Source organism: Macrotis lagotis, chromosome 7 (assembly GCF_037893015.1).
Source record: "Macrotis lagotis isolate mMagLag1 chromosome 7, bilby.v1.9.chrom.fasta, whole genome shotgun sequence".
In the NCBI taxonomy this organism is placed as follows: domain Eukaryota; kingdom Metazoa; phylum Chordata; class Mammalia; order Peramelemorphia; family Peramelidae; genus Macrotis; species Macrotis lagotis.
In genome coordinates this window covers 215300034-215326549 of record NC_133664.1, presented here as the reverse complement: position 1 = coordinate 215326549, position 26516 = coordinate 215300034, and the positions used below count along the sequence as shown (strand labels likewise).

At 33.9% G+C, this 26516-nt stretch overlaps 1 protein-coding gene across 1 annotated transcript in view; it reads right to left on the bottom strand.

The window, feature by feature from the left end:
- SLC2A13 (solute carrier family 2 member 13) overlaps positions 1 to 26147 on the bottom strand; it is a 222416-nt gene extending 196269 nt beyond the window's left edge. Inside the window, exon 1 of the mRNA XM_074194836.1 lies at positions 25238 to 26147. Within this exon, the coding sequence (XP_074050937.1) occupies positions 25238 to 25850 (613 nt within the window). The 5' untranslated portion in view covers positions 25851 to 26147. The remainder of the gene's footprint in view (positions 1 to 25237) is intronic.
- Between the last annotated feature and the right edge of the window lie 369 nt (positions 26148 to 26516).

Below are 26516 nucleotides of genomic sequence, written 5' to 3'. Positions count from 1 at the left end.
TTATCAGACAGAAAAGATAAGGTCTTAAACCCTAAAAGTAAATTCCCACAAAGGTAAATATAATCCTACTAGGGGGAAATAGATATTTAATGAAATAGATTTCCAAGTATATATATATATATACACAAATGAAAACTAAACAATTAAGTAGAAAATTTGAAAATCTGAGAAATAAATGTGAAATAAAAAGTTATTCAATTAGAGCTACAAGTTGTTTTTTTAAAAACTAATAAAAATATGATCTGTAAGAAATCATAAGCAGTTGGACTTTAAAAATGCCTAGAAAGACTTGCATGAAATGATGATGAGAGAACAGAACCAGGAGAACATTGCACATATTAATTTGAAACATCATGAGATGATCAACTATGATGGAGGTATATCTTCTCAGCAGTTCTGTGATCAAAGAGACCTGCTATAGAAGAGGTCATCCACCTCAAAAGGAAAAACCATGAAGTCTGAATTACAAGAGCAAGGCATGCTAGTTTAATTTTTTTAACTTCTTTTATATTTTTTCCTTTTTTATATGTTTCTTCCTATTTAGTTCTAATTCTTCTTTCACAACATGACTAATACAGAAATATGTTAAACATGATTCTGCATAAATATAATCCATTTCAGATATTTCTTTCTATTCCAATTCAATTTTCTCCAGGGTTCTATAACTTTTCTAAAATTCTACTCACTTCCTTAACTTCTTTCTTGTTCATTTTGTGGTTAGATTTATTGTATTCTGTAAGAGGGATATTGAGGTCCCCCACTAGTATAGTTTTATTGTCTATGTCTTCCTGTAACACATTTAGTTTCTCCTCTAAGAAAATGGATGTTATAACTCTTGGTATATGTACGTTTAGTATTGATATTACTTCGTTGACTATGTAACTTTTAGGAAGATGTAGTTTTCCTTCCTTATCCCTTTTAATAAGATCTATTTTTGCTTTTTCTTTGGTTCAGATAAGGATTGCTACCCTTGCTCTTTTTTTTTATTTCAGCTGAGGCATAATAGATTCTGCTTCAGGCTTTTTCCTTTACCCTGGAGGGTGTGTATCTCTACTTTAAACTGGTTTCTTATAAACAACATATTGTAAGATTCCAGTTTTTAATCCCCTTTGCTATCTGCTTCTGGTTTGTGGTTGATTTCCTTCCTTTCACATTCACAGTTATGATTACTCTCCATTCTATCTTATCCCTGTTCATACTTTTCTCTCTTTTCAAAAAACTAAGAATTGGTTTTATGAACAAATTAATACTATAGATAAACTTTTGGCTAATTTGATTTAAAAAAGAAAACCAAATTACCAATATCAAAAAAGAAAAGGTTCAAGTCACCATCAATGACAAGGACAGAACAATTTTGCCCAACTATTTGTCAATAAATCTGACAATATAATTGAAATTAATGATGATTTACAAAAAAAAAATAATTGTCCAGATTAACAGAAGAATTAAAAGATTTAAATAACCCCATTATAGAAAAAGAAATTGAACAAGCCATCAATGAACTCCTTAAAAAAATCTTCAGGGTCAGTTTGATTAACAAACGAATTCATTTTTTATTGATATTTTCTTTTCTTTTTCCAATTGCATGTTATGAAAGCTTTTCAAAATTCATCAACATTCATATGCATATTTTAAGTTACATAATTTCCTTCCACCCTCCCTTCCCACTTTCCTCCCCTCAGCAGCAAATAGTCAGGTGAATATTGTACAAACATATTTGTGTTAACATGCTTATAGATTAGTCATTTTTCAGTGTGAGGAATTAGGATTAAGGGAAAAGAAAGAAAACCTTGAGATAGAAAATAAATATATAAGGTGTTTTTTGGTTGTTGTTTTGTTTTGTTTTGCTTTTCTTCCTCTGGATCAGAATAGCATTCTCCATGGTCTCCTAAAGTTATCCTACCTCTCTGAACTGATGAGAGGAGCTGCATCCATCAAGGCTGATCAACTCACAATGTTGTTGTTGTTTTATACAATATTTCTTGGTTCTGCTCCCTTCACTTAGCATCAGTTCCTGTAATTCATTCCATGCTTCTCTAGAGTCCAACCATTTATGGTTTCTTATAGAACAATAGTATTCTATAAAATTCAAATACTATAACTTGTTCAACCATTTCCCAATTGTTGGGCATCCCCTCAATTTCCAATTCTTTGCCACTTCAAAAAGAGCTGCTTTGAATATTTTGAAACATGTAGGACTTTCCTATATTTTATGATTTCTTCTGGATATAGGTCTAGTATTCTAATTGCTGGGTAATTAGGGTATGATCAGTTTTATTGCTCTTTGGGGCATAGTTCTATTTGGTCTCCAGAATGGTTGGATCAATTCACAACTCCACAAACAATGCATTAATGTTTCAGTCATCCCTTCACCTCTCCATTACTGGTTGTTTTCCCTTTTTGTTATATTAGTCAATCTGATAGGTTCTCAAAGTTAACAGGTGAATTCTACCAAACAATTCCAATTCTATATAAACTATTTGAAAAAAAATGTGAAGAAAGAGTTCTACCAAATTCCTTCTATGACAACAATACCTAAACCAGGAAGAATCAAAAACAGAAAAAAAATATAGACCAATCTCACTAGTGAATGATGGTATAAAAAATTTTAAATAAAATTTTAGTAAAGATTATAAGTTATTACTAACTTAGGCAGGATTTATACCAGATATTCAGGGATGGTTCAGTATTAGGAAAACAATCAACATAATTGACCATCTCAATAACAAAACTAATAGAAATCATATGATTATCTCATAGATCCTGAAAAAGCTTTGGACAAAATACAGCACCCATTCCTATCAAAAGCACAAAAGAACACAGGAATAGTTTTTTTCCTTAAAATGATAAGGAGTATTTAATCAAAACTATCAGCAACCCTCAATAAAACAAGGATGTCCAAAATCACCACTATTATTCGATACTGTATCAATAATGTTAGTAATAAAAAAAACTGAAGGAATTAGAATTGACTTCAATGAAGAAACAAAACTTTTATTCTTTGCAGATTATATGATGGTATACTTAGAGAATCCTAGAAAATTGGTTAAAATTACTTGAAATAGGCAGTTTTGTGGTGTAGTATTATAGAGCATCTGCCCTGGAATCAGGAGGATCTGCATTCAAATAGGAGCTTAGACACTTAGCTGTGCAAACTTGGGCAAGTCACTTAACCTCATTGTCTTTCAAAATTCAAAAAAAAATATTTCATCAATTAACCTTAGCATAGTAGCAGGATATAAAATAAATCCACAAAAGTCAACAGTATTTCTATATATGACCAACAAAGTCTAACAGCAAGTGAAAGAAAAATTCTATTTAAAGTATTTGTAGATTACATAAAATACTTGAGAATCTACCTGCCAAGACAAATCCAGAAGCTAAATGAACACAATTACAAAATACTTTTCACACAAGGTAAGATGATCAGCTATGATGGATGCAACTCCTCTCGGCAATTCAGTGATCAAGGACAACATCCAGAGAAAGCAAAACACAGAGCAAATCACTATGGAGTCTGAATGCAGAGCAAAGCATACTATGTCACTTTTTAAAAATCATCTTTTTTTCATGTTTTCCCCCCCTTAGTTCTAATTCTTCTATCACAACATGACTAATATGGAAATATGTTAAACACAATTATACATGTGCAACATTTACTAGATGGTTCACAGTCATGGGGATTGAGAGGGAAAGGAGCATGACAGAAACATGTAGAATTCAAAAAGTTTCAAATGGATGAATGTTGAAAATTACTTTTGCATGTAATTGGAAAATAATGAAATAATTTTTTTAAAGAAGGAAAAAAGGAAATAAAGGTGGTGGATCAGTAGAATAGATAAGGTATAAAATAAACAGTAATAAATGACTATAGTAATCTACTATTTGATAAACCCAGATTCCAGCTTCTGTAATAAGAACTCACTTTAAAAAAACTGTTGAGAAAAACTGGAAATGGGTATGACAGAAATTAGGCACCAATATTTCATACCTTATACAAAGATAAGATCAAAATGAATACAGAATTTAGATGTAAAATGTGATAGCATAAGCCAGTTAGTAGAACAAGGAGTAGTTTATCTGTCAGATCTAAGGAAAAGGGAGGAGTTTATGATTAAGGAAGGATACAGAACATTACATATTGCAAAATGAATATTTTTACTACATTAAATTAAAAAGGTTTTCCCCAAATAAAATCAATGTAACCAAGATTATAAAGAAGACAATGAGGTGGGAAACAATTTTTACAGCCAGTATTTCTGATAAAGGCCTCCTTTCTCACATATATAGAGAACTGAATCAAATTTATAAGAAAATAAGTTATTCCCCAATTGATAATTGGTCAAAGGATATGAATAGGTAGCTTTCAGACGAAGAAAGTAAAGCTATCTATAGTCATATGAAAAATGGTCTAAATCATTATTGATTAGAGAAATGCAGATTAAAACAATTGTGAGGTACCATCTCACATCTAGCAGCTGGCCAATATAACAAAGAAGGAAAATGGTCAGTGTTGGAGAGGATGTGGGAAAATTGGGACACATGAACTGTTGGTGGAGTTGTGAACTGATACAACCATCCTGGAGAGCAATTTGGAATATGCCCCAAAGGGAAATAAAATTGTGCATATCCTTTGATCTCAAAGATATTATGAAAATGGGGAGAATTTCCATAAAAAAAATTATAGAAGCTCCTTTCATAGTGGCAAAGAATTGGAAATTGGGAGTGACTGAACAAATTATGGTATATGAATGTTAGGAAGTACTATTTTTCTGAAAGCATGAACAATCAGACTTTAGAAAAACTTGCTTGCATGAACTGATGTGGAGTAAAGTGAGCAGAATCAAGAGACCATTACACACATTAACAACATTGCTATATGTTGGATACAATTGCTCTGAACAATTCGGTAGTCAAGGATAGTTCTGAGAAATCTATTATGGAAAATGCCATCCACATTCTGAGAAAAAACTGGAGTGTGAATGAAGACCAAAGCATAATATATTCACTTTTTAAAAACTTCTTTTATGCTTTTTTTCTTTCTTTCTCATGGTTTCTTTCCCCCCTCATTTCTAATTCCTCTTTTACAATATGACCAATAAGGAAATTTGTTAAACACAATTGTGTATATGTATATATACACTACTTTTCCCAGGTTGTTTGGTGCCATGGGGAAGGGGAACAGAGGATGGTTGAAAAATGTGGAACTCAAGCTTAAAAATGAAGAATGCTGAAAATTACCTTTTGTATATATAAATGGAAAAATAAAATTTAATTTAAAAAAAAGAATTACAAGTTTCATCTTCCCATGTAGAATAAAAAAACTTTTGCTCAATTGAATATCTTTTTTCTTTTTCCTTTTTACCTTTTTAATTCTTCTCTTGAGCATTGTTAAACTCTTGTCTCTTCCTTTTGAAATCTTGAAAACCTTCTATTTCATTAAATTCATTAAAATCTTGAAGAACTATGCTCAGTTTTGCTAAGTAGGTGGTTCTTGGTGGTAATCCTAGATCCTTTACCTTCCAGAATGTCATGTTCCGTGATCTCTGATCCTTTTAAGTTGTAGTCGCTAAGAACTCTGTTATCTTCCTTGTGGGCCTCCAATATTTGAATTTGTCTATAGTATTTCTTGGAGTTTTCATTTTGGAATTTCTTTCTGAAGTAATCAGTGGATTGTTTCAATGTCTATTTTATCATCTGGTTCTAGAATATGAGGACAGTTTTCTTTGATAATTTCTTGAAATATGATGAACAGTATGATGAACATTGGTACTCCAATAATTCTTACATTGGATCTGTTTTCCAAGTGAGTTGCTTTTCCAATGAGCCATTTTGCATTTTTTTCTACTTTTTCATTATTTTGATTACTGATGTCTCATAGAGTTATTAGCTTTTATTTGCCCAATTCAACTTTTTTTATGGAATTATTTTCTTGGGGCAGCTTGTTGACACAGTAGATGGAGCAAAAGTTAGGAAGACCTGAATTCAAAATTCAGCCTCAGGGGGAGAGGTTAAAGGGGGTAAGGGGGAAGAAGGGGAGGAAGGAAGACTATCCCAAGTTCCTTGTGCCAGGGGCTTCAGGGTCCTCACTGATTGTCTGGTGTTGAGCTCATGCTGCCCTGAGGTCACTGGGAGACCCACATGCCTGGTGCTGGGTTGGGATGGGGGTGACTTGTGCTTGTGGAGGCCAAAGGGATGTGATAACTTACCTAGTGCTACCCTGAGGCACCTGGGGAATCCCAGAACTGGTATCTCCTCATTTACCTACTGCTGCAATGAAGTGGATTGGTGGGGGTGGGGGTGTGGGGGTGGGGGTGGGGGTTCCAACTCTGGCATCTGCCTATGTTTGGGGACATATGTGGGGTAGGGGGATCATAGTACTGGTATGTGCTTATATGCTAAGGCACATGGAAATCCCACTGCTTCCTATGTTCTGAGAAACATGAGGAATTGGAAACTGGCAACTGCTTATTCGCCTTAGGTGGAGCTTGGGTACATGGTGGAGTACAGGTACTGGTATCTGCCTGTTTGTCCAAAGCTATGCTGAGGCACACCGGGGTTCCAATGTTGGCATTTACCTGCTGGCTACACTGAGCCTGAAGATCTTTAATTGACTTGTTCACAGGATTTTCTGCTTATCTCACCATCTTGATTTCAGAATTGTAAACAATATAATATACATGTGAGTCTACTTGCCAAGATAAATCAAGGAACTATAGAAACATGATTACAAAACAATTTTCATGCAAATAAAGTCTGACCTAAATAGATGGGGATATATTTATTGTTCATGGGTAGATCAAGCCATATAAAAATGACTATTCTACCAAAATTAACTTTCTTATTCAGTAGCATACCAATCCAACTATTGAAAAGGTATTTCATAGAGCTAGAAAAAAATCATAAAAAAATTCATTTGGAAGAACAAAAGGTCAAGAATATCAAGGAAATCAATAAGAAATAAGAAAGAGGGTGTCTTAGTCATAACCATCAAAACAATCTGACACTGGCTAAGAAACAGAGTGGTGGATCAGTGGAAGAGTTTAGGTTCATAAGACATAATAGTAAAGGCCCACATCAATATTTGATAAATGCAGGGTTTTTTGGTGGGGAAGGACAAAAATTCACTGTTTGACAAAAATGTCTGATAAAACTGGAAAAAAAATTGGCAGCAAATATCTTACACTGTCTACCAAGATAATGTCAAAATGGGTACATAATTTAAACACAAAGGGTGATATTTAAGTAAAGTAGGAGAGCATTAAATAGTTTATCTGACATCTATGGAGAAAGTAAGAATTTGTGTCCAAACAAGAGAAAGAGAGCATAAAAAATGCAACATGGATTGCATTTTGATTCTGATTACATTGCTTTTTTTAAAACCTTTGAATAACTATTCCCCTGGAGGAGCAACTTCAAACAAGCTAGTATGATAAAAGGCAATATTGGTAGACGAGACTCTCCAACAGAAATTCAAGACTGTCTATTATATGAGAATTTCTTTCATTCTATTGAGGAAAAGCTAAAGACCATGATGTTAGTTACTAGAAAAGAGTATTACAAAAAGTGAACCCATTTGAACAATTGGATTTGTTTTTTACTTATACATTGAATTCATTGTTTTTACAAGAAAGTGATAAAAAAAAAACTGGCTAAAAGTGTTGCTTCAAGATTGGTAAGAAATACTATCTAAGAAGTCAAACTACAAAAAAAGATCCAAGTCCACAAATAAAGGAAAATGTTTTGTTTAGTGAGTATTCATAAGTATTCCATATTAACCTTTGGTCCTATCTCTTAAAAATTGATAGAAAAATGGAAGAAGATTGCATTGAATTTTAACTGGAGGAACTAGGCTTAAATACTTGTTGGTACAAAATTTTTCACTTGAAATTTTTTATATAATGTGCCCCTACCAAATATTTTTTTCAAGCATCCAATACATGACATTCATTCTAGGATTACATGCAGCTAACTACAGGATCGCACACAACCAACTTATCCCAAAACATTTAGCCAATTACATGAAATATATTAAATTAAGAACAAAGACCTTATGTAATAATGAAATATAATAATGTAAAATGACCAAATCAAAGAAAAATTCATACCATTCTCATTTAGTAATAATGAATGCATATATTAGCATAATGTCATAGAGTTTTAAGTAGGAAATGTGACTAGTAATAAAAGCATTAAGCAATAAAATTAATAAAAATCAGGCATATAAGTCACATATAGTATATATATATATATATATATATATATATATATAATAACATGTTGAAATTACATATATCACAACTTCAGGACTTATCTCCCAATTAGACATTCACAGAATGGATTTTGGACCCCCAAGTGAGTAGCTACCTAAAACATTCAAAGTACATGAGTCTGCCCTCCTCAAAGGAAACCATAGTTTCATAGGAAACCAGTAGGAAAAAAAACTCAAAGCAAAGATATTTCTTGAGATAGAATCACAAGATCTATAATAACAAAATATTTTCCCCATAATTTGGGATGCATTCTCAAATGAATATACCCAGAATTAGAGGAAAGAGTTGGTACATACAGTAAAATAGTAAAGAATTCAGGGTTTTGACTGACTGACTGATTGCTATATTTAAGGGATACATGTTGTCAAGGCTCTTCCCTTTCAGAATCAATTTCCCTTCTCCTTATATAGTGGTCCCCACTTCATGAGTAATCTATTGAACAGGTTGTTTACCTAGGCCTGCTCTTCTCCCCAGCTCAGAAACTGATAAACTCATTATTTCTTGAGCCATCCTCATTCTCTTCTACCAGAGGTCACATTCCCTAAATCTAGGTATGAAGTCACCCATTATAAATTATTTCCCTATTAAAAGATCTTATGGCTCATGGGGGCAAAAGGGAGAAGAAAATCCTTTACCCATTTTCTGCCTTCTGCCAGAAATACAAGGAAAAATAGGAAAAGAGCAATTCTACAGTCTTCTCCATAACGGGTTTTCCTGTGGACTTAAAGCTATTTTCTGAATAAATTTTGTTTCTATATAAAGAGGATATTCTGCCTTTTAAAGTAGAAGAAATGTATGACATCTTCCTCCAGGTAATGGCAAAGTGTTCTCTAACTTCACCAAAGGAGAGCTCCATATTTCATAAAGTACTTAAAAAGTGAAAGTCCTTTCTTAAAATTTTTTAAAACATAAATACCTTATATCTTTTGCCCATTCATTGATTTTTGTAATTATAGATTTAACCACCCTTGTTCAGGGATATCTTATGCATCCCTCTCTCACACCTCTCTCTCTCTCTCTCTCCCTCTCTCTCTCTCCAACACACACACACACACACACACACACACACACACACACACACACACACACACACACACACACACACACACACACACACACACACATACATACAAAAGACAAGTTTTAACTATTCCAACATCAGGCATTTTGGGCTCCATGAGTAGCCACTTTTATCATTTTTCTCAAAGCTTAAAAGAGTTTTATTACTGGAGTAATCAAATCTTTTGTTTCTGTCATGGCTTCCCAAACATGCAGATGGCCCAGGCCTACCAGTAATAATAATAATAATAATAATAATAATTTATTGCTATTATAGATAGCTCATATATATATAAACACTGTGCTAAGTATTATAATAATTAATGATGATGATGATAGCTAGCATTTTTATTGTGTGTACTGTGTTCTAGGTACTCTGTTGAGTGCTTTACAAACATATCATTTAATCCTCACAAATTTAGTAAAGTGTTATTACAGATGAGAATATTGATACAAATAGAAGTTAAATTATGTGCCCAGGATCACACAGCCTAGTAAATGTCTGGGGCCAGATCTGAACTCAGGTCTTCCCAACTGCACCTCCTCTTTGCAGTGTCCATAGCTCTAGTGGTCTGCATTATGGTCTTGAGCTTATCCATAGCTAGGATCACTTACTATCTTCAGGTTTTCTAGTTTCCTCTATACCATTGATGTACATGGAAATAGAAGATTCAGGTGGAAAAGGACAGCTGCTGAATTCACCTTTTCTCAATTTGAAAAGAGACTCTCCCTGGTGCAAATTAAGTATTTGTGTCTTTTCTAATCCTCTAGTGATCACAGCATTTATACTCTTCCTAATTAATCTAACTGAAAAAGATATGAGCTATTAAGAAGACAGTTTTCACTCAATCAACTAATTTATGCCTTCTACTCACAATCCAAATTCCTTAGAAAAATTAAGTCAATTTATTGAAGAACTTTCTTACTTCCTTCAGATATTTTTTATACTATTACCAATTAAAGTGTCAATAATATTTTTGCATTGATTTTCACAAGATTTTGAATTCTAAAATTTTTCCCTCCCTCCTTCCCCTCATCCTGAAAATGGTTGGCAATTTGATATAGGTTATACATGAACATACAAGAAATATTTCCCAGCGTTCTACTTTTCTTCTAATCTTTGTTGCATTGGTTTTGCTTATATAAAAAGGTTTTTTTTAATTTAATATAATCAAAATTATCTATTTTACATTTTGCAATGCTCTCCATCTCTTGTTTGGTCATGAATTATTCCCATTAGCACTGATCTGAAAGGTAGACTATTCTTCTAATTGACCTTATGTCCAATGGTCTTTATGTCTAAATCATAAACCCATTTTGACCTTATCTTGGTATATAGTATGAGATGTTGCCCTATATTTACCTTATGACCCACTGTTTTCCAGCTTTTCCAGCAGTTTTAAATGAAATAATGATTTCTTATTCCAAAGGCTTAAGTTTCTGAGTTTATCAAATATTAAGTTACCACTGTCATTGATAACAATCTTGAGCATATTAACTATTCTACTAATGCACCACTCTATTTCTTAGCTAATAACTTTTTGATGATTACTGTTTTATATAATATAGTTTGCAATCTTATATTATAAAGTAACATTAATTTGTATTTTTATTGTTCTTTGAGATGAATTTTGTTATTTTTTTCTAGTTCTATCAAATTATTTTTTATAGTTTAATTGGTATGGCACTCAATAAGTAAATTATTTGAGGAAGAATTTTCATTTTTATTATGTTGACTTGACTTACCCATGAGCAATAGAAATTTTTCCAATTGTATAGTTATGAGTTTGTGTGAAAAGTAATTGTAATTGTATTCAGATAGTTCCTGAGTTACTATTGGCAGGAAAATGCCTAAGTTTTTTTATATTACCAACTATTATTTTAAATAAAATTTCTCTATTTCCATCTGCTCAGTTCTGTTGTTATGCAAAAAATGTTGATGATTTATGTGGGTTTATCTTATATTCTACAATTTTGCTAAAGTTATTAGCTGTTTCCAGTAGGGTTTTTTTGTAGATTCTCAAGGATTCTCTAAATATGCCATATATCGTCTGCAAAGAGTGATAGTATTGTTTCCTCATTGTGTATTCTAATTCCTTCAATTTCTTTTTCTTCTCTTATTGCTAGAGCTAACATTTCTAGTACATAGTAACATCTAGTACATATACATTCTAGTGTATTGAATTAAAGTGGTGATAATGGGCATCCTTGTTTTACTGCTGATCATACTGGGAAGGTTTCTAGTTTATACCTATTACAGATAATGCTGGCTGATGGAATTAGATACTGTTTTTCATTTTAAGTAATGCTCCCCTTGCTCCTATGCGTGCTAAGCTTTTAATTAGCATCTATTGAGATAAACATATGGTTTCTTTTGGTTTTGTTATTGATGTGGTAAATTATGTTGATAGTTTTCCTAATATTAAACCAACCCTGCATTCTTGGTATAATCCTATCTGGATTATGCATCATGCATAATCTCTGTGATATATATTGCTGTATTGTCTTTGTGGTATTTTGTTCAAAATTTTTGCATTGATATTCATTAGGGAAATTGGTCATAATTTCTTTCTCTATTAGCTCTTCTGGTTTAGGTATCAGAACATTTGCTTCATAAAAGGAATTTTGTAAAATTCTTTACCTATTTTTCCAAAGAGATTATATAATATTAAAATTAATTGTTCTTTAAATGTTTGGTAGAATCCACTTGTGAAATAATATGACCTTTATCTTGAGAGTTCATTAATAATTTATTCAATTTCTTTTTCTAAGATGGCATCCTACTTCCTGATTTGTTATATATTTTCATATATATTTTTTATTTTACTCTGATTATGAGATTTATTGATATACAATTGAGCAAAATATTCCTAAATGATTGTTTTAATTTCCTCTTCATGGGTGATGTTTCTATCCCTTTCACTTTTGATACAGGATATTTGATTTTCTTCTTTTTTTAAAAAAATTTAACTAATGACTTATTTATCTTATTGACTTTTTTTATCAAATCATCTCCCAGATTTATTTATTAGCTCGATAGCTGTTTTTAATTTCCATTTTATTAATCTCACCTATGATTTCAGAATTTACAATTTAATGCTCAATTGGGGATTTTTAATTTGTTCTTTCGCTAGTGTTTCTTTTTAGTTTCAAACCCAATTCATTGATCCATTTATTTTTCTATTTTGCTGATGTAAGAATTTAAAGAAATAAATTTTCCTGTAAGTATTGCTCTGGCTAAATTCCATAAATTTTTGTATACTGTCTCATTTTTGTCATTCTCTTTCAGGACTGAAATTGATTCTTTCTACAGTTTGTTCTTTGATCCACTTATTCTTTAGAATTAGATCAAATTTACTATTAATTTTAGTATATCTTTCTACTACCCTGTGTTAAATGTAATTGTCATGCATTATTATCTGTTATGATAATTTAATACTTATGTCTTTCTAAATTTGATAATGGGATTTTTATGCCCTACTATATGATCAAAATTTGTATGTCATGTGCTGCTGAGAAAAGAGTACAATTCTTTCTGTTCCCATTCAGTTTTCTCCACAGGTCTGTTATATCTAACTTTCCTGATATTCTATTAACTTCTTAGTTTTATTTTTTTGGGGATTTATTAAGTTCTGAGAGGAGATAGTTGAGGTCCCTCACTAGTATAATTTTGCTATTTCTTCCTGCAATTCACTTAACCTTTTAGAATATAGAGCTTGTCTATGATACTGTTTAGTAAAATGTAGTTTCCTTCCTTTTCTCTTTTAATTAAGTCTATTTTTGCCTTTTAACTTTGTGCTTTTATTTTTTACTTCAGTTAAAACCTATTAGATTCTGCTCCAGTCCCTTTCCTTTCCCTCTGTTTTTGTCTCTTTGCTTCAAGTATATTTCTTCTAATAAACATATTGTAGGTTTTTTTATCCACTTTGCTATCTACTTCTTTATAGAGAGTTCACCCATTTACATTTAGTTATAATTACTGTGTATTTCTCTCCTTTCTATTTTTCCTCCTTTTTTTCATCTCTTTCCTTTCACCCTTTACCTCCTCATCTGTTTTGTTTCTTTCTAACATCTGCCCCAATCTGCCCCCCTTTCTGTCAGTTGACCCCCTTATTATCAGTGGGTGGTCAGCATGGGGCTCTGCATGAGGCTCCACTGGTATCTACAATAACTTTAGATCAGCTGTTGAATTGTGCTCAGTTTCTTCATCTATCTATTTTACCCAATGAGTTCATAAAAGAATAAAAGAAAAAGAATCAAATTTTAAAAAAAAAACTTTAGGTTTGAAAAAAAGAAAAAGAAAAAACCCTTAGGTTTTCTTTTCTTTTTAACCAGCTTATGCTTCTTTTGGATCTTGTTTTTGAAGACCAAATTATTCTGGTCTTCTTATGAAAACTTGAAATCCTTGCATTTAATCTCACTGAATTGGTGATCCTTGGTTTAGTCCCAATTCCTTTGCCTTCTGGAATATCATATTTCACGATCTCTGATAGCTTAATGTTGCAGTGGCTAAGTCCTCTGTGATTCTGATTTTGGCTCCCTGAAATTGGAATTCTTTCTTTCTGACCACTTGTGGTATTGTTTTCTTCATCCAGGAGTTTGGGAATTTGGCTATAATGTTCATTGGAGTTTTTATTTCGGGATCCTAATGTCTGTTTTGCAGTCCTAGAATTCCAGGACATCAGGGTAGTTTTCTTTTATAATTTCTTGAAAGCTACTGTCCAGATCCACCTTTTGACTATGACTTTCAGATAGTACAATAAGTCTGGCTCAGTCTCTCCATGATCTATTTTCCGGGTCAATTGTTTTTCAGTGAAGTATTTTATATTTTCTTCTATTTTTCATTCTTTTGTATGATTGATTTCTTTTCCATTTGTCCAATTCCTTTTCCATTTACCCAAATGTGCTTTTAAAGAAGTTGTTTTTTTCAGAGGATTTTTGTATCTCCTTTTCCATTTAGTTAATTCTACTTTTTAAGCATTTTTCAAGCTGTTGGCTCTTTTTTGTTTTTTGTTTTTGATTTTTGCAAAGCAATGGGGTTAAGTGACTTGCCCAAGGTTGCACAGCTAGGTAATTATTAAGTGTATGAGGCCAAATTTAAACTCAGATCCTCCTGATGCCAGGGCCAGTGCTCTATCCACTGTGGAACCCTGTTGGCTCTTTTTCTCATAATTCTCATGCAGCACTTTCATTTCTTTTTCCCAATTTTTCTTCTATCTTCCTTATAAGATTTTTAAGCTCCTTTTTGAGTTATTTCATAAATTCTTTCTGGGTTTCAAACTAATTCCCATTTTTCTTTGGGAGTTTGCTCATAGGTATTTACACATTGTTGTCCTCTTCTGAGTTTGTGTCTTGACCTTCCCTGTCACTATCTTAACTTTCTATGTTCAGATCATTATTATTATTATTATTATTATTATTATTATTATTATTATTATTATTATTTTGCTGGGTTTTGCTTATCTTTTTTTACCTTTTTCTTTTCTTTTAAATTTGAGTTCTTCTCCTGGGATAGAAAGGACATAGTCTCAGGCTTCTTTTGCAGGGACTGAAGACCCTGCCTGTTTACCTGGCACTTTATTGATGTTGCCTTGGTACTGCCCCAAGAGGTTGAGGTGAGGGGTGGATGATGCTTCTGGAGGCCATAGGGCTCAGGCACTACACTTAGTAAGAAGCTGGTTTCCTAATGTTAGTGTCAGGCATGTGCTGAGCTAACTGGGGAGTTTCATACACTGAAGCATATGGTGGGGGCCTGGTGCTGGTGGATGCCTATTTGCTTAATCACTAATACTATTTTTCCCAGGGCTATCCGGAATCACATGATTGTTCTCAGAACTGGAGTCTACCCTTTCACCTTGCTATGCAAAGGCACATGGGGTTTCCTGGTATTTGGGTGTCCTGCTCCACTGCACTCAGGTCTACTGGTTTACTGAGGTGGGTCTTATTGCTGGCTTCAGAGGACACTTTCTATCATGGACTGTGCTACTCTTTTACTGGAGTGTAATACAATTTTCCTGCTCATTTTCCAAATTTTTAAAGCTCAAAGATTGTTTCCATCCACCTTCTTACTGGTTCTGTTTATGCAGGATTTGTTTGGGAGTGTTTTATGGTTGTTAAGAGGTAAATATAGGAGTATTTTGGTGATTTATTTCTTCCATCATCTTGGGTCCCAGAAGTTCTATTTGTTTCTTGAAATGTTTATTTTTATTTAATTCACTTAAGACAGTCATCCAGTTCATAGGAATTGGGTCCCAGATATTGTTCATCTCTATTAGGAATAATTAACTCTATTTACTTCTTGATTCAAAATGTTTAGAAAGTCATTCAAGCACTCCTGTTTGGTTTGTGTATATGTATGTATGTATGTGCATGTATGTGTGCACATGTGCATGCATGTCCTGGTATTTTGTCAAGTCTTCCAGTTATATTTTCTTAAGTTTCATTAACAAAATAGTTGCAAGTGTCTGTGTAAGGCAGAATTTATAGGGATTACAGTATCTTTATAATTTCTCTCGTTTTAATGGAACATTAATTAGTGGTAATTCTGTATTAAACTTTTCAATATCTCATGAACATTAAACCAATGAACTTAGACTGTGTATTTCCAATTAATGCAAATGTAAAAAAACCAAAATACCCATCACACATATAAATCTTAGAAATTTAATTTTTAGAAGGAAAAACCATATGATTCTGTGTAATTAATTCTTCATATGTAACCTTGAATAACTGGATTTCTTGATTTATAGAAACATATTGAAATAGTCTTAAAATGTAATGGATTTTGTAAGGATTTGAGCAGTAACTACAGTATATACTACCTACAACCCCTCAAAATTATTTTCCTTAAAATAATTTTTATATTATAAAACAAAATAAAATGGTCATATTTTGTAGTGTTTTAACTATCATATAATGATTATTACTGAATGTTTCCCATTTTTATAAATGCTGGAAAAATAAAGGAAATTATTTGTCATAAAAAGAATTTTGAATTAAAAAACCTATTGCAGTCAAGATTAGAGAAAAACAGAAAATGGAACCAATTTTCCACCACATTCCTCTGATAAAGGACTCATTTCTCAAATATTTAGAGATCTAAGTCAAATTTATAAGAATATACATCATTCCTTCAATATAAGTGGTTAAAGCACATGCATAGGGCAGTTTTCAGATGAAGCTATTTATAAATCTATAGCTATCTATAATCATATGAAAAATAATTCTAAATTACTATTGATAGAGAAATACAAAGTAAAACAATTCTCAAGTACCACCTCACATATATCAAATTGCCTAATATGACAGAAAAGGATAAGAATAAATGTTGGAGAAGATATGGAACAACTGAGACACTAAAGTATGGTTGGTGGAATTGTGAACTGATCCAATCATTCTGGAGAAAAATTGGAACTCTGTTCAAAAGATAATCAAACAACATCCCCTTTGCCCCAACAATAAAAAGGAAGATATGTATATGTACAATTGTGTGTGTGTGTGTGTGTGTGTGTGTATATACAGAGAGAGAGGAGAGAGAGGGAGAGAGTGAAAGCGCATCTCTTTTTCTGCTGTCAAAGGAAAGGAAATTAAGATGATGTTCATTAATTGGGAATGGCTGAACGAATTCTTGCATATAACTGTGTTAGGATACTATTTAACTATAAAAAAATAACAAGTAAGATGTCTTCAGAAAAACCTGGAGACTTACATGAACTGATGCAAAATGAAATGAACAGAATGAGAAGAACAATGTACAAAGTAATGGCAATACTGTGCCATGATTAACTGTGAATGACTTATCTAGTCTCAGCAAGACAGTGATCTAAGACAATTCCAAAGGACTCTTGGTGGAAAATGTTATCCATTTCCAAAGAAAGAGTTAATGGAGTCCGAATGCAGTTGAAGCATATTTCTTTTTACTTTCTTTTCTTGGTTTTATTGTTGTTCTATCTTCTTTTTTTGCAATAGAGCTAATATGGAAATATGTTTTTTGGGGTGGCTAGGCGGTGCAGTGGATAGAGCACCGGCCCTGGAGTCAGGAGTACCTGAGTTCAAATTTGACCTCAGACACTTACTAATTACCTAGCTGTGTGGCCTTGGGCAAGCTACTTAACCCCACTGCCTTGCAAAAAAAATAGTACTGAAGGAACTTAATAAACTTAATTTTACCATTTATTATGATATCATTTACCATTTATCATGGTCCTAGCCAAAAAGTATGTTGTAAGTTAAGGACAGCAGCATTGTTATCCACATATAATAAAGTAGCATCTCAATCTTGTAGCAAATTGGTACATTATTTTTCTTATTGTATAATTTCCTCTACTATTAATTGAATATAGTCATATGAAAATCACTCTTACAATGAATATAAGCCTCAACTCATTAGAGTTTTACTTCTCAAAAGAAAAAAAACTGATAAGAAGAATTCATTATTTAATTTTTATAGCAGTAAATTTTTTGGCCTATATTGATTACTCCTGCACAAAACATCAAATTATCCAACTTCTCTCTATCAGGTTTTAATTAAAATTTAATTATTAATTCTTTTACAAGTAAAAGTAGTTGAGAATTTTTAATTCTTAAAATTAAAGAAAAATTAAATTATTTGACAAAACATCAAACAGTGATGATATTAAATATATAAGGATCATTAATTTTCATCTAAATTCATCAGGGGGTGAAATAAGTTTGCCTATTATCACCTCTATTATTCAATATTTTTTATTTTTTTATTTAAGGCAATAGGGTTAAGTGACTTTCCCAAGGTCATATAGCTAGGTAATTAGTAAGTGTCTGAGGCTGGATTTGAACTCAGGTCTTCCTGACTCTAGGGCTTGTGCTCTATCCACAGTGCTATCTAGTTGCCCCTATTATTCAATTCTGTACTAGAAATGTTAGTATAGCAAAAAAGAGAAGAAAAAAGAAATTGAAGGAATTAGAAAAGGCATTGAGAAAATAAAACTATCTTTGCAAATGATATGATGATGTGCTTAGAGAATCCTGTAGAATTAATTCTAAAAACTACTTGAATAATTCACAACTTTAGCATAGTTGCAGGATAGAAAATGAATGCAATAAAATATATACTCAAAAAGTACAGCAGCAAGATAAAGAGAAATTCCAGTAAAAATAACACTGACAATATAAAATACTTGAAGTCTACCCACCAAGGCAAATTCAGTTACCATATGAAGACAAATATAAAATATTTTATATACAAATAAAGTCAGATTAATTGGAAAAATATCAATTGCTCATGGATAGGCTAAGCTAATATAATAAAAAATGACAATTTTACTTAATCTATTCCAATCAAAAATTTACTTTATAAGGTGAGGAAAAAATAACAACATTCATCTGCAAGAACAAAGATCAAAGGATATCAAGGGAATCAATGAAAATAAATGTGAAGGCATATGGTCTAGCTAATATTAGATCTCGAAATATATTAAAAAAAACAGTAATCATTAAAACTATTACTGGCTAAGAAATACAGTGGTAGATCAATGGAATTGATAAAGTAAACAAGACCCAGTTATCAATGACCAGTATTAACCTAGTGTTAATAAACCCTTAAACTCCAGCTTTGGGGATAAGAAATTACTATTTGACAAAAACTGATGGAAACACTGGAAAATATTAGGCATAATAGGTGTGCACCAACAAATCACTTCATATGCTAAGATAAGGACAAATTGGATGCAAGAGAAATAACAGTTTATCTGTCAGATGTGTGAATAAGGCAAGAATTTTGGATTAAGGAAAATGTCATGTCAGATCATTTTGATAATATAAAGTGCTAAAGATTTTGCAACAAATTTTGTACAAAACACCAAATTTGGGACAGGTAGGTGGAGCAGTAGATAGAACATCAGTCCTAGAAGTCAAGAAAACCTGCGTTCAAATCCAACCTCAGACACTTAATAATTGCCTAGCTGCGTAACCTTAGGCAAGTCACCTTAAATAAACTTTTAAAAAACACACCAAATTTTGCAGTCAAAATTAAAAAGAAAGCAGAAAACTGGGCAAAATATTTTGCAACAGGTGTCTCTGATAAAGGCTTCATTTCTCAAATACATATACATATATATAATATATATATTATATATATATATGATTGAGTAAAATTTATTAAAATGCTCATCATTCTCCAATTGATAAATGGTCAAAGGATATGAATAGTCAGTTTTCAGATGAAAGTAATCTATAGTCATAAGAAAAAATACTCTAACTAAATCACTATTATTGAAGAAATGAAAATTAATCCAATTCTGAGACATTACCACACAATTAGATTAACTAATAGAACAGAAAAGGAAAATGACAAATGTCAGTGGGGATATAGGAAAAGTGAGACACTAATGCACTGTTGGTGGAGTTGTGAATAGATTCAACCATTATGCAGAGTAATTTGAAACTATGACTAAATATATAGCAGCTATTTTCTGATGACAAAGAACTGGAAATTGAGGTGATGCCCATCAATTGGGAAATGCTGCACAAGTTGGGATATATGACTGTGATTGAATTCTGTCATGCTATAGAAGAAATGATGATGAACTGATGCAGAGTGAGATGAGGAGAAGCAGAAAAACAGTGTACACCCTAACAGCAACATGGGGGCAATGATCAACCTTGATGGACTCAGTCATTTCATCAGTGCAAACAATTTTGGGCTGTCTGCAATGGAGAATACCGTCTGTATCCAGATAAAGTACCGTGGAGTTTGAACAAAGTCCAAAGCCTATATCCTTTAATTTAGGGAAAAAAAACTGATATCTTATTGTCTGATCTTGTTATCTCTTATACTTTATGTTTCTTCCTTAAGGATATGATTTCTCTTTCATAACACTCAATTTGGATCAATGTATAACATGGAAACAATGTAAAAACACAAATTGCCTTCTGTGGGGAGTGGGGGGAGGGAAGTAAGATTGGGGGAAAATTGTAAAACGAATAAAATCTTTAATGGAAAAAAAAGAAATGATGAGTTAGATGTTCTCAAAAAGTAAAAACTAGACTTACCTGAACTAATACAAAATAAAAGGAGTATAACCAGGAAAACATTATACACAGTTAACAGCAATATTGTAAAATGATTAACTATAGATGATAAGGCTATTCTTAACAATGCAATAATCCAAGACAACTCTGAAGGATTTATGATAAAAAAAATGCTATCCATCTCCAGAATCTGAATACAGTTTGAAGATACTTTTTCCTTTTACTTTTTTCCTCAGATTTTTACATTGGGCTATTTTGTTCTTTTATAATATGACTAGTATGAGAACAATGATAATGCTGGTAATCGTGATGAAGATGAAGAAAAAGAAGAAGAAGAAGATGATGATGATGATGATGATGATGATGATGATGTCTGTCCTTTCTTGAAGAAGAACATGACATAAGCAAGGGAGTGTTATAAAAAAATGACCAGTCTCTTTCTCTTCCAGAGCCATCAGGGCCCAGTGGCCAGATATGTATCAGGACAACTGGAGACGGCCCTGGATGCAGTAACAAATATGAAAATTTGTTTTGCATGATTACATATATATAACCTATATCAAATTGTTTGCCTTCTCAACATAGGAAATGGGGACGGAGGGAGGGAGGGAAGGAGGGAATTTGGAACTCAATTTTAAAAACAAATGTTGAAAAATGTTTTTGCATGTAATTGGGGGAAATGCTAAAGAAAAAGTGTTTTAACATGGAAATGAGGACAAATAAAATATATTTAAAAATAAAATGGTATTCTACAGGGAAAAGTAAGTCCACAAATCAAGAAGAAGAGAAAGCATCTTTAAGCAAAGCCTCAAAGAGCAAAAAAATAAATATCAGTAAAATGAAGACTGAGAGGAAAATTTTGAAAAGAAATGAGTTACGGAAGAAAAAAATTGAGAGGCAATGAATTCAAGAGAAATTACACCTTATTTGAGCAACTATTTCCCTGAAATGGAGGAGGAAGAAGACGTCAAAAAATGTCAAAATAAAGTCAAAGGAAGGAAAAAAAGAAAAAACATTTTATAGTAAAAACAAATGACTTAGAAAAAAGACTAGAGAAAACCAAAGACAAAATGGATTACCTAAAAACCCCAGATCTTTTACAATCAGAGGGCAAAGTAGAAATAGAATCTTTCCACAAAATATTCCAAATAGACTTATGATTTTAATATTAGAGAAAAACAAAAAATTAAAATAGATCAAATAACTCATAAATTTAGACAGAAGACATTCTTAAACAAAGAACTATGCTTATTACAAAAGAAAATATTGCTTAACTTTAATGTCATGAAACTAAAGGACTTCTGAACAGAAAAAAAATTAATGCACTTGGAACAGAAGTCATCAAATTAGGAAAAAATCTGTATCAAATTTCTCTAATAAAAGTTTGATAAGCAAAATATATGAAAAACTCACATTTTACATATATGTATACACACACACACACACACACACATAGAACCAAAAGCTATTCTCCAAAAAGTGACCAAAGGATAGATACAGACAGTGCTCAAAAGAATTGCCAACTATTAATACCCCATGGAAAAAATACTCTGAATCACCAATAAGAGAAATGCAACTTAAAATAACCATGATATTTAACTTTATACCCTACAAATTGGCAACAAAAAAAATTAGAAATAGTCGGTATTGAAATAATTGTTTAAAAATAACCACAATATATTCCTTTGATCCAGCAATACTATTACTTGGTCAGTATCCTGAAGAGATCATGAAAAAGGGTAAAAGCATCACTTGTATAAAAATATTCATAGCAGCTCTGTTTATGGCAGCAAAGGATTAGAAATCAAGTGACTGTCCATCAATTGAGGAATGGCTGAACAAATAGTGGCATATGTACATTATGGAACACTATTATCCTATTAGAAACCAGGAGGGATGGGAATTCAGAGAAGCCTGGAAAGACTTTCATGAACTGATGCTGAGCGAGATAAGCAGAAACAGAAGAACATTTTACATCCTAACAGCAACATGATCAACCTTAATGGACTTTCTCATTTCATCAGCAATTATCAGGGACAACTTTAGGGTATCTGCCATAGAGATTACCATCTGTATTCAAGGAAAAAACTGTGGAGTTTAAACAAGGTCCAAAGACTATTGCCTTCAATTTTGAAAAAAAAATTGTCTTATGTAGTACATAATTTTACTATCTCTTATATTTTATTTTTTTCCTCAAGGATATGATTTTTCTCTCAACACATTCAATTTTGATCAATGTATAGCATGGAAACAATGTAAAGATTATTAGATTGTGTTCTGTGGAGGTAGGGGGAGGGAAGGGGGAAATTGCAAAATTCAAAACATTACAAAAACGATAGGTAGAAACAACTATTGTATATAATTGGAAAACAAATAAAATATTTATATTAAAAAATAAGCACATTGGTGGTACTTTCTTGGTGGAGGTATAAATCAAAACAAGCCTGTTTAAAAGCTATTTGGAACTACCAATGAAATGACTAAAATGTATTTACCCTTTAACCCAGAAATTACATTACTCCAGGAGTTCAATCATAAGAAGGAAAGTTTCAGTATACACCAGAATATTTATAGCAGTATATTCTATAATACCAATTACTGCAAACAACAAAATAGATGCCCATTAATTGGAGAACAACTAAACAGCTTGTTGTACATGAATTTAATTTAATTTACTAGTTTATTATATCATTAAAATTATTTTATTTTATTAATTTATTATTTTATTCAGCTAATTAACTAAATGATGGATGTGATGAATACAGAAGCCTGGAAGGATAGATATGAAGTGATTCAAAATGAAAAAAAAAGTCATGAAAAAATACACAAAGTTACTACAGCAATGTAAACCAAAAGAATAACCACATACACACACATACACACACACACACACACACACACACACAAAGAGTTCATATTTCAAAACTATAAAGAAGTAGCATGACTGAAATAAGAGATATGAAAAGGCTTTCCCACTTCACCCCTTTGCAGACATGAGAGATCTACAAATATTCAGACTTTTTCAAAATATTTATCATTCACTTTGACTTTCTTTTTTTTCTCTTTAAAAAAATACATGTGATGACTCTCCAGAAGGGAGATGATTACTGGGAAAAACTACAGTGGTTTTAAAAATAAAATATATCAATAAAAATTATTTTAAAACAAAAAGGTTTGGAAAAACTGCTATGGGGAATAGAATAATGAGTAAATTAGGGAAATGTAAAAGGATTGCCTTGCAGCACTAAAGTTCCATTTGAAGTTGAGTAACAAGCACATTTATAGTATACTTAACACTGGTTTACAATTGCAGCAAATTATTCACAGATTCTTTTTGTATGATCTTAGGATATGTATAGATGATACTTATTTAGACAGCCTTTAAAGGAGCATTTTGCTTATCAATAAGCAAAAGGCTCAAATGGATCTTTAAATAAAAGAATCCACTAGTTATCTCCTGAAAGAAATTCCAAAATTAAGACTCTTGAGAACATTATTGCCAAAGTTCAGAGCTTCCAAGTCAAAGAGAAAAAAATACTGCAAAAAATCAAATCAGAAATAATTCAAATATAGAGGACCCATGGTCTGAATCACACAGAATTCAGCAGTCACTTCAAAAAAAAGAGAGGAGAGTTTATAATAGGATATTCCAAAAGCAAAAGATATAAACTTTGAACCAAACAACAAAATTGAAAATAATCCTACAGTGGGAAAAAAATAGACTTTTAAGGAAATAGAGAAGTTTGAAGCATTCCTGGTAAAAAAGACAAGAGCTGCTGGGAGACTCTAAAGTGTCAACACAGGAATCAAAAGAAACAAAAAGATAGACATGAGCAAACAAATATAAGGGACTAAACAAGGAACAACTGCATACACTCTTTTAAGGGTATATGATATGTGTCCCCTCTGAATCCTATCATAAATGGAGTCACAGGAGTCTAATTAGAAAGAAGACCTAGGAATGGTTCTGTTAGGCTTTAAAAATTAGGGAAAAGGAGAGGGAAAAAATGATCTCACACAATCATGGTGCACAAGTGGAAGTTCATGATAAGTAAGGAGGAAGGGGAGACAAGAAATGACACTTGAACCTCATTCATCTGAAATGGCTGACCAAAGGAGGAAAAAATGCAGCAGAATTGAGCATATGTCACTCAACAGGGAAACAGGAAGGAAAGGAAAGAGGGGACAAAAGGGAATTGAGGGAAAGAGATTAAGGTAGGAATTAGAATCAAGGAAATTGAACTCTAAGGATGCAAAAATGAATCACAACTATTTTTTGACATGGTTAAGAATTGAATTAGAGGATGTCCATTAACTTAGTAATGGCTTAACTGCTGCAGATGAATGCTCAAATATTCATCTTATTAGTATGGAAAGTTTGCTTTACATAAATTTAAGGAGAAAACATATCCTCTATGGAAAAGGAATAGATTGTAAAAAAGAAAGTATGAATGTGGGCAGAAAAATGATGGATGAAAATAAAGAAAATAGGAAAGGCAACTAAAAATTCTGAGTGGAGACATAAAAGATAGAGAAAAAACTTCGCAACCAGAAAAGCAGTTTAGAATTGGGCCAGGATAGAGACTTCAGGAAATGGTTCAAGAGAAGTATAAACCAGCTGGGGTGGTGATAAATAGGCTTGGTTGTGGGGAAAGCCTGGAAATCAGGCAAGCTCACTGAAAGAGACACAAGAGGCAGGCCTGGCAGGAAGATCCAGGCTGAGCCCAAGCCGCGTTTAATAGTCAGGATGTTTTGGAGCAGATCTGAATGGGAGAAAAGCAGCCCGGAGTCCCGGCCTGGCGCTAAGATGGAGAGGCGGGAGGAATACAAGGGGCGGGAGGTGGAAGGGAAGGGCCGGGGTCGCGCTCCTGCAGTCGCTTCTCCACCGGGAAACTTACCGATCCCGAGTCCCAAGACAACTCGCCCCAACAGCAGCGTTTCCTTGTTCTGCGCCACTGACAGCACCCCAGAGCCAGCCGCGAAGAGGGCACTGGCCAGCAGGATGGCAGCGCGGCGGCCGAAGGCGCCGTTGAGGGCCCCGCCGGCCAGCGCCGAGACCGCCGCCGCCCCCACCGTTCCGGACACCAGCAGCTCCTGCCACAGCGCGTCCAGGCTGAGCTGCCGCTTGAGGAGCAGCATAGCCCCGGACACCACTCCGGTGTCATAGCCGAAGAGGAAGCCGCCCAGGGCTGAGAAAACCGAGACTATGTAGACGAAGGAAGGGGTCTCATCCTGCTGGAACTGCCGCCGTGCTGCCCGCTCCAGAGCCTCCCCACTGCCGAGGCAGGCGCCGGGGCCGGGGCCGGGGCCGGGGCCGGGGCCGGGGCCGGGGCCGGGGCCGGGGCCACCACCCCCCTGCAGGCTGCAGAGCGACTCGGTGGCGGCGATCAGGCTCTGCTCGCCAGCCGCGCTGGCCGAGTCCGGGTCCTGCTGCTTCCGCCGCCTCTCGCCCAGGAGACTGCTCAGGCTCCGCAGCGTGTATTCCACATTCTCGCTTGCCTGGCGGTTCATAGGGGAACCTTCGCCTTCCCAGGTGAGAGGGAAGAAGAGCCTCCAGGACCCGGTGTGTGCCTCCGGCTGGGGAGCCCTGAGCAGTGCGGAGCCTCCGCCGCCGCCGGGGCTGCCCCCGTCCTTTCTCTCCCAAGCGCTCAGCAGCCACTCGTGGTATTCGGTGCTGCTCTCGCCTTCCTCCTTATTCCGCTTCCTTGCTGCGGCTGGAGCTGACACGGGAGGGAAACTGAGGCCAGCGGAGGAGCTACTGGCTGGACTGTGAGCTGGGCTCCAAAGACTCGCTCCAAGCTCGGGATCTGGCGCAGCTGGCCTGAAAGGAGAGGCGGAGCCCCGCTGGTCACATGTGGCAGTGGCAGGAGTTAGGAATGCTAGGAGCCCTTCTCCTCTGCTGGGTAGCCGGCCTCCTGGTGGAAGCCCCCCATCTCTTACCCGGGCAAGTCGTGACACTACCGGAGTTTCCCTCTTAAGATGGTCCAAGGAACAAGTGACATAAATTAGACCCACATCATATTGATATCCAACCCCTCGGGGAGACTTGTCATAGGCTATTGGATAAATTGGATAAAAAGGAACTTCTCAAGTATGCTCCCCTGAACCCTTTTGGGAAAACCAGACTTTTCATTTGGAATTATTGAATTGTCAGGCTGAGACATTTTCTAAACCTAA